This window comes from Etheostoma spectabile, chromosome 4 (genome assembly GCF_008692095.1).
Source record: "Etheostoma spectabile isolate EspeVRDwgs_2016 chromosome 4, UIUC_Espe_1.0, whole genome shotgun sequence".
NCBI classification, from domain to species: domain Eukaryota; kingdom Metazoa; phylum Chordata; class Actinopteri; order Perciformes; family Percidae; genus Etheostoma; species Etheostoma spectabile.
The window spans coordinates 3,985,196-3,994,545 of NC_045736.1; the positions used below are offsets into that span (position 1 = coordinate 3,985,196).

The 9,350-nt window shown below is 42.2% G+C and overlaps 1 protein-coding gene across 1 annotated transcript in view; it reads left to right on the top strand.

Annotated features, from left to right (window-relative positions):
- Positions 1–9,350, top strand: part of LOC116687408 (calcium-dependent secretion activator 1) — a 185,407-nt gene that overhangs the window by 8,858 nt on the left and 167,199 nt on the right. The window contains exons 4-5 of the mRNA XM_032512766.1: positions 2,187–2,298; positions 2,425–2,564. Of these exons, the coding sequence (XP_032368657.1) occupies positions 2,187–2,298; positions 2,425–2,564 (252 nt within the window). The remainder of the gene's footprint in view (positions 1–2,186; positions 2,299–2,424; positions 2,565–9,350) is intronic.

A 9,350-nucleotide genomic window follows, 5' to 3' on the forward strand; every position in this document is an offset into this window, starting at 1 on the left:
ATAGCTTCCTCCTTCGGGTTGGTCGACATAAAGCCCTAAAATAATTCCTTAGCCATCAAGAGAGTTCAACAAATCATGCAGAACCCTGATTAATAGAACATTTTTAAAAGCAGCTACCACAACAGCCAACTCACACTAATCTATTTTGCAGCCTGAATATGAAAACTCTCTGCTTCTAGGGAAGTTCTGAGTCTTAATTCCGGCAAATCCAAGAAGATAAACAATAAATACAGAAACAGAATCAAATTTACAAAAAAATAGTTGTGTGAGCTGGTGGATTCTGGTTTTTATTTACCGTAATTCCTCAAATAAAGTCCAGTAATCAATTAATAGCCGGGCCTCTGACAGTGGCCGGGACGTAGTCAACACAGACAAATAAAGGCCGGCCTCAAATTAAGGCCGGGGAAAAACTAGTGTGGATAATCTCCTAAATGCCTTTCATATAATGTGCATTTCTACAAATTTAACAGATTCAACAATATATTCAGGATTTTTTCCCTAGGTCAAGTGTTATTGTCCTACCGTTATTTTAGTAAGTGCGGCTGGATGTTACTCAGCCAAGTGTGCCACCAGGTGCCACTAGATGGCAGAAGCTACATCGGATGTAACACGGGTCTCATTTAGTGACAGCAGAGAATTACGGACTTTTCAACAACAAAACGAAGAGAGATTTAAAGTATGCTGGGGAAAACTAGGGTGAAAAAGCTGCATGACAGTTCTACATTGACCCCAGGAGAATCCGAGACGGGAAGAAACAGAAGGATGAGCTGACGAGATTAGCCGACAGAAGCAGAGCACAGCTAGCTAGCTGGAGGTGGGAGGAAAAGAGTTAGCCTTGAACTAGAAACGAAGCTAGCTAGCTGGAGGTGGGAGGAAAAGAGTTATTCTGGAGCTAGAAATGAAGCTACCTAGCTGGAGGTGGGAGGAGAAGAGTTATTCTGGAGCTAGAAACAAAGCTAGCTAGCTGGAGGTGGGAGGAGAACAGTTATTCTGGAGCTAGAAACAAAGCTAGCTAACTAGAGGTGGGAGGAGAAGAGTTATTCTGGAGCTAGAAACAAAGCTAGCTAGCTGTAGGTGGGAGGAGAACAGTTATTCTGGAGCTAGAAATGAAGCTAGCTAACTAGAGGTGGGAGGAGAAGAGTTAGCCTGGAGCTAGAAACAAAGCTAGCTAGCTGGAGGTAGGAGGAGAATGGTTATTCTGGAGCTAGAAATGAAGCTAACTAACTTGAGGTGGGAGGAGAAGAGTTAGCCTGGAGCTAGAAACAAAGCTAGCTAGCTGAAGGTGGGAGGAGAAAAGTTATTCTGGAGCTAGAAATGAAACTAGCTAACTTGAGGTGGGAGGAGAAGAGTTAGCCTGGAGCTAGAAACAAAGCTAGCTAGCTGGAGGTGGGAGGAGAAAAGTTATTCTGGAGCTAGACATGAAGCTAGCTAACTAGAGGTGGGAGGAGAAGAGTTAGCCTGGAGCTAGAAACAAAGCTAGCTAGGTGGAGGTAGGAGGAGAATGGTTATTCTGGAGCTAGAAAGGAAGCTAGCTAATTTGAGGTGGGAGGAGAAGAGTTAGCCTGGAGCTAGAAACAAAGCTAGCTTGCTGGAGGCAGGAGGAGAATGGTTATTCTGGAGCTAGAAATGAAGCTAGCTAACTTGAGGTGGGAGGAGAAGAGTTAGCCTGGAGCTAGAAACACAGCTAGCTAGCTACTGTCAGTAACGTTAATCAGATACTGGTGTAACTACTGTATGCTCTTATACCTGTACCTGAATTTGAAATAAATACCTGGCACAATAACATGGTTCAAACTGGCACAGTGGTAGCGTTTGATTATTTCTAACCCAAATTGCTCTGTCCCCCTTCTGGCTGATGTTGTATGGTGATATTTTTGAAAATTCTTCTTAAAAAAGGAATGATCTCTGTCCACTGGAACGCTATGGCTTTTCATTTAAAACAATTCATATAAAACAATTATACTTATCAAACAGAAGGAGTTAGAAATAAAGGCCTGCCTTTAGCTAATAGAAGACCGCTTCAAATAAAAGCCGGGTAACTTCTGTGTTCAGGTAAACTTTCATTTGAGGAATTACTTTATTCAGTTTTTGGGTCAGATGCTAAGTGATGGAAGGGTTAGACAGCCCCAAAGACATCGTCATCTCTAACACAATGCTTTCTTTTTTGTTTGTGTGTGTGTGTATAGTTGGGGTACCCAGGGTGACTTCACCACCACCCAGCCGTTACCTGCGGTGAAGGTGAAGCTGTTCACTGAGAGCACAGGGGTGTTGGCTCTGGAAGACAAGGAGCTGGGGAAGGTAAGAAACAATAACAATGCTGCTTTCCTTTGTGTCATTTCATTTGGGTAGACCTTTGTACAGTATATACTGTACAGTGCACATACATTAATATTGTCATTATTATTATGATGTGACTGTTCCCAGGTTGTGCTCCACCCAACTCCCAACAGTCCCAAGCAGTCAGAGCTCCACAAGATGGCGGTGTCTAAAGGCTGTCCAGACAATGACCTCAAGATCAAACTGGCCATTCGCATGGACAAACCACAGAACATGAAGCATTGTGGGTAAGTGACAGTGCTATTGTGAATAATTTTACCACATTAAACAGTTTATTGTGTCATGGTTCTGTACACTACACTAAGGAATATAGCCTTGAACAACATGCAATGCTTCTGTGTGTGTACAGATGGAAAAACTAAGCTTAATAACTATAGCGGTCACACATTGAGCATCTATCAATTTTACAGGGGTGATTTCACGACTTTTGAAGTGGGGTGGCACCTGACAGCGGGGGGGATAATCAGTCAGTGGGCTTGGGGGACATTTTATCAGAATACAGCATAGAAAATCTACTTAGAAATACAGGTAATATTGGGTAGGATAGAACAACACATTGTTATACTGCTAAATAAAATATCACGTTCATTATTACTATCACTTGTTTTCATTTTAATTTCAATGCACATTTTCTATAATATAGGCTCAATCTGCCACTTTTAAAAAAACAATGTGCTGGTTTTGTGGTATCAGAATTTTAGATAGTCGCCATGGCAACATTAATTGGTCATGTGACAAGGGCTGGGAAGATTGGCAGAACAGGTGGCCAAATGATCGTACTCTGATCCAATGAAAATCTCAATTGCCAGAGTGACTTGTCTTGAGCTGCTTATGAATGATGATTGATTTAAGTAAGAAAAGAAAATCTCTTAGATTAGATAATTTGTGGTTCAGGATCCGGTTTAATACTTTCAGCACGCCGTGGGTCTGGTTTATTAACTTCCAGTAGCTCCAAGCCGCATGATAGATACATCATCAATAAGCCCACTCACTCGCTGTGAACTCTCTGACAACCACGATATCACATGGCGGCTTTGGCTCAGTGGTAGAGCGGTTGCCTCCCAATTGGAAGGTTGGTGGTTCAATCCCTGGCAGTCCAATGTTGAAATGTCCTTGGGCAAGACACTGAACCCCACGTTGCCTCCGATGCTGTAGTTGCCCCCAATGCTGTGCTATCGGAGTGTAAATGTATGTTAGTGTTTATTTGATGAGCAGCCTCGGCCACAATGTTTGTCAATGTTTGAGTAGTTGTTAGGATTAGAAAAGCGCTGTATAAATACAGCCCATTTACATGGAAATCCATCTTGTTTGTTGCTTTCATTTGTTTGTTTCCAACCAAAGTGGGTTTAGGTTTGTGTAACGACACGGATAGATTTCTTTAACTCAACAATGGTGGCTCCCGAAGAGTTTAGCGTAGGTGCTGCAATAGCATCACTTACATCCAGGGTGCGATTTGTGGAAAAAAGCATTGGGGTGGTGGGGTTTGATCATGCACAACAAAACAAAATACACTTGGAAATGGAACGTCCATCATTCCATTTCACCCAATGGAAAACAATCAAAATAAAGCAGCACAATGTGGTGTCAACAAGCCGGAGAGCGGAGTCCTACGTCGGCTCTGCAGTTATGTTGAAGTCACATGGCAATGTCGATAAAGTTACTTCAAGTATGGTTAAACATTTTTTAAAACTTGATGCAAACACCACTCACTGTGATGTGATATTAATGCCGGGCTGAAAGTAGTCGCAGTGCTGATACACTTCCTGTGAGACGAGCAGGCCCAACGGGGGTTTAAATGCGCTGGGGACTGACTAGCAGGCTGAGGTTGTCAGGCAAGGCAACTTTATTTCTACAGCACCTTTCAGCAACTCAAAATGCTTTACAGGAAAGATTAAAGAGCAATTAAAAAGGGTCATGATGAAAATAAAAAAGGCTAAAATATAATATACAAGAAGGAGGGAGAGGGAGGGGTTTGATTTTTATTTTTGTTTAATTTCTGTCAGGGTAAACTATTTTAATTAAATAACATAATGTTGTAGGAAAATAGGTTTGGAATTCTTTTTACAACTGAAATATTTTTTTTGTAATTACAGAGGGAAAGTACCGTTGGGTACTGGGAACTGAATTTCAGGTACCGGTTATTGGGACTAGTATTGGTCCAGATGCAAAAGGTACCCAACCCTAGGGCTCAGCCCCCCAAAACTTCTTCTCTTTCTCTGGGGGCTATCGACGTTAAACTTCACCACCCCCTTCCCGCTCTCATCTGACAGATCAGATAGAGCTAGACTCGACAGATTAGTTCAAACCATTTGAATCTGTAATTGTTTGTCCTCTGCCACAAACAGACTAGTTTGCAAACTCTCACTTAAAGCACCAAAATCGATTTAAAATATTGATTTTGATATTATAATTTTTAATAGCTGAGATAAAAAAAAAAAAAAAGGATCCCCTAAAAATGATCTAAAATCGCTCATGACGCCCCAGAAACCAGTGTTCCTGTGAAGAAGCGAAGTGAGATACAGGCTTTAAACAGATATGAAACTCTCTGCTACATGAATATTGCTTGTTTAATCATCAATATGCTCTATGTCATAGGTGTTTGACAGGAAGCGCTTTGCCCAAAAGATGATCCATCGCTTCCCTCTTGTGGTTATCAGCTGTTACTACGCAGACTTCATTTTCCTCTGTAGTGAAATATGAGACCTGTTCCCTTTTTGAGTATAATTCAATTTTATTTATAGTTTCAAATCATGACAAACATTAACTCAAGACACTTTCCAGATAGAGTAGGTATAGATAACACACTATAATTTACAAGGACCCAACAGTGCGACAGTAGCAAGGAAGAAACCTGGGACAGACCCAGGCTCTTGGTAGGCGGAGTCTGACGGGGCCGGTTGGGGGTGGGATGAACAGTGGCAATAACAGTCACAATAAAGATAATGGAACTACGACTAGAAATAGTTAGAGGTTAGAGTGTTGGATCAACTTGTGTTTCATCATATCTGCCCATCCTCTGAAGTCCGCCACCTTGATGTAATCCTAGACTCCACCCCCCTTTTTCCAATTAACTAAATCAGCAATTCATCTTAAAAACATCTCCAACACTATCTGACTTTGTGGCAGAAACCCTCATTCATGCTTTCATAACCTCCTGTTTGAACTACTGCAATGGAGTCCTGTCTGGGGTCCCCAGCAAAAGTCTAGACAGGCACCAGTATGTCCAAAACTCTGCCTCCATGGTCCTCACCCACACCAAGACGTGGCAGTACATCCCCCCAAACCTCATCCACCTTCACTGGCTCCCAATTAAGTCCAACATCACATTTGAAATCCTTCTGTATTTATATAGCGCTTTTTCTAGTCTTAACAACACTCTGTAAAGTGTCCTTGGGTCTCATTAAAGGCACTATATAAGTAAAAGTTATTATTATTATAAGTATTAATATTATTATACTTTGAGGTACAACCAGCCATGCATTAAAGAGGTGTCCTTTTGGTTGTAATGGAATCTGGGTTTATGCTAAATAAACACTTGAAAGACAATAGTGATACATACAGTATTGGAATGCTTTCTGTTGATGAGATTAGATGAGATAAACGTTATTGATCCCACATGACAGCAGCTCAAGACTTTACAAAAGCAAAGGGAAAAAGTGACAAAAATGAAATACAAATAAAATACAACAAAAATTAAGTAAAGCTATGTACACTTAATTGAAATGAATAAGTATGTACACTGAAATGAAATAAAATTAAAAAGTTATACTTTATACATGCGGGATGCACAGAGAAGATTATTGCAGCTGTACATTGAAATACACACATGGTATGTAGCACTGCACTTTGCACTAATGCAAATAAACATTGCACGACAACACTGTTACATCATGTTATGACTTTGTCATTTTAAAAAGTCGGACCGCCGTGAGAACATGCAGAGGGTTGCGTTAGCGTTGTTTCAGGTAATTGTGTGAAGATTGACAGTGTTACTGCTGACAGACAGATGTTGCAAGGATTTGATCCTGAGACGTGGATCAAAAGTTCTGGTTGGATCAGAGCATTCTGGATTTACTCTGATGTTCTGAGCTGCATGTCGGTAAAGAGAACTGTCTGAACAGTTCTGAAAGTCAACTCAGTACATGGAGAAGTGAGAGTTACCAACTGTAAACCACTGATATACAGGCTGAATTCAAGATGACAAACTTTAACTTCATAGCAGTGAGCCAGAGATGCTCACAAGTGTCAAGTCTTTGAGCTAGAGTTCACATATGTTGCATTCAACACTTGATTCTGTTTGGGCATTTGTAGTCTGAAGGTATTAAAGGTCTCATGGCATGAAAATTTCACTTTGAAGTTTGTTAACATTAACATGCGTTCCCCCAGCCTGCCTATGGTTCCCCAGTGGCTAGAAATGGGGATTGGTGTAAACGGAGCCCTCTGTATCCTGCTCTGCCTTTGAGAAAGTAAAAGCTCTGATGGGCCAATCTTGCCCCTTATGAGGTCATACGGGGAAAGGTTACATCACCTTTCTCTGCTTTGCCCGCCCAGAGAATTTAGCCCACCCATGAGACCCATCATGGCTTTCCAACGAGCAAAGTGACAATAAGTCAAGGCAACACAGCAAGTAGAATCATTAACCCGAGCTACTGGACTGATGTGGCACTGTAGACTATAATGGATTGTAGGATACCGTTCTAATGTCATCTTGCTGTAGGAGAAGTCCAGTGCAAGTGTATTGCCTGTTGTATTGCATTCTTCATACATGGGACTCCATCCTCCATTTATGTCTGTCCTGTACTCTCAAACTCATCTGAGCTGTCGTTGGCATGCTTCTACTTTGAGAATTTAAAGTTAGGCGCTTATAAAATTAAATAATAAATATTTACAGACATGTAAAACAGTATGGCCTCATATCACACGAGCGGTGCAGGGGTGGAGAAGATGAACTGAAAGTGGTTTGCGTGTCACTCAGGGAGAGTCAGCAGCTGGCGCGCGCCCCTGTGCCAAAGCGGAGCACACTGAGAAAAACGTCTGTTCTCCTGCTGCCCATTTTCGGCACTGCTGGACTGGAACAGAAATGCCAGCCCAAGTCAAGAGGCACACTTTATACACACTGGTGCACACACATTTCCTTCTTTAAAGCATTTCTCTTCCATCTGTAGCTGTGAGCGGATTGTCCGCCTTCCTCACTCCCTCCTCCCTCTCTTCCCTCCATATGCTTTCCTTTGGGAGCCTTGGAGGAGGCTGCTGGGCTGCCCTGTAAGATGCCTTCACTGTACCATGTTACCAGCTCCACTCTATGCTCAGCACAGAGGCAGGGCCCTCATGCGTCACCTCATGGATGCTGGGTTATTGAGGACGACAGGCAGAAGCAGCTCTGGGAAGGACTGGGGGGAAAGGCACACTAAGGGAAACCGATGCAGGCTGATCAGGGAGACCCACAGCTAGACTGGGAGCAGTAGAGGCAAATCTAACCGGGGTCCTCACCCTCGGATGTTCTTTTACAACAAAAGCCCTTTCCCCGTCCTTCTCTTGTGGCATCATGTTTTCATGTAGAACCTAAGAGAAAAGGCAACACAACAAGCCTCACCACTTACTACAGTTATAGCATGCTGGCTGCTGCATTGGGCTGTATTTTATAATTAAGGGTGTCACGATTTCATTAAGTCACAATCTTGAATATTGTATTAAAGAATGAACTCGCCAATACTGCCACGTCCCCATGTCACGTCCGGTCGGCGTGTCAAGCGGAAAAAAAAACGTGTTGAAATGTAAGTAAGTAAAGTTTTTATTTGTATAACACCTTTCACAGATAAAAATCACAGTGTTCCACAATAAAGTCTGATACAATACCCCAAATTTAAATACAATAACATTTAAATACAAAATAGAAAACAAACAACCATAAAAAAAACCTGACTAACTAAAAGCCTGCTTGAAAAGCAGAGTCTTCAGTGGCTTTTTAAAAGATTTGGGAGAATTCACACAATGTAGAAAGGGAGGCAAGTCCTTCCACAGCCTAGGAGCCACTGGTTGAAATGATCGATCCCCTCTAGTTTTAAAATGAGTGCGTGGGACCACTAAAAGCCTCTGACTTAATGACCTCAGACTACTGGTGGGAGTATGAAGCTGTATCAAGTCAGAGATGTATGGAGGAACTTGACCGTGCAGGGCTCTAAAAGTAAGGACCAGGGTTTTGAATTGAATTCTATACTGGACTGGTAGGCAGTGAAGTGCTGCTAAAACAGGCGGGATGTGTGCTCTTCTGTTAATGTGAGTTGAAAGCCTAACAGCGGAGTTCTGAACAGGTAAAAAGGCTGTTGCAGTAATCCAAGTGTGAAGAAAAAGCGTGAATGATCATCTCTAACTCCCCCTTAGGTACAAGTGATCTTCATTTGGAAATATACCTCAGTTGGAAGAAACAGTTTCTAACCAATTGTTTACAGTGGGGCTCCGAGGACATGGCTGAATCAAAAACAACCCCTATGCTCCTGAGGCTCAGCTGGACAGACGGGCTAAGTCACCAATGTGCTGCCTTATGTGAGAGATTTGACTTTCAGGGGCGTTAATTGGTGTTTCTGTTTTATCTGAGTTTAGAAAGAAAAAGTTGTCACATAAGTGCTGCAATTCAGTCAGCCGCCTCTAACAATATAAAAGATAGTATGGCGACTGCAGATTCTAGATACCCATGAATTTCAGCCTGCATGCACGTTTTGTAGCCTTAACAGAGCAGCTCATATTGGTTATATTAGAGAGAGCAACAAGTTAGCGCACTGCTGTCCGCCGAGTCGCCCTCTTTGCCATAGGTCTGCTCAGCTGCTGTGCTGGCTCGATGGTGTTTTAAGCCCCCAACTAAGCCTTCAAGGCAGCGCTGTGACCCTCGTCTTCAACCATAACCATTGTCTAATCCTAGTGCCTACAATCCTAGTGTGGTACGAAGCGTCTGCACTCAAGATTGTCTCTTAACTTTTTTTTTTTTTTGTCTCTTTCTTTGTGTTGGTGTTCTAACC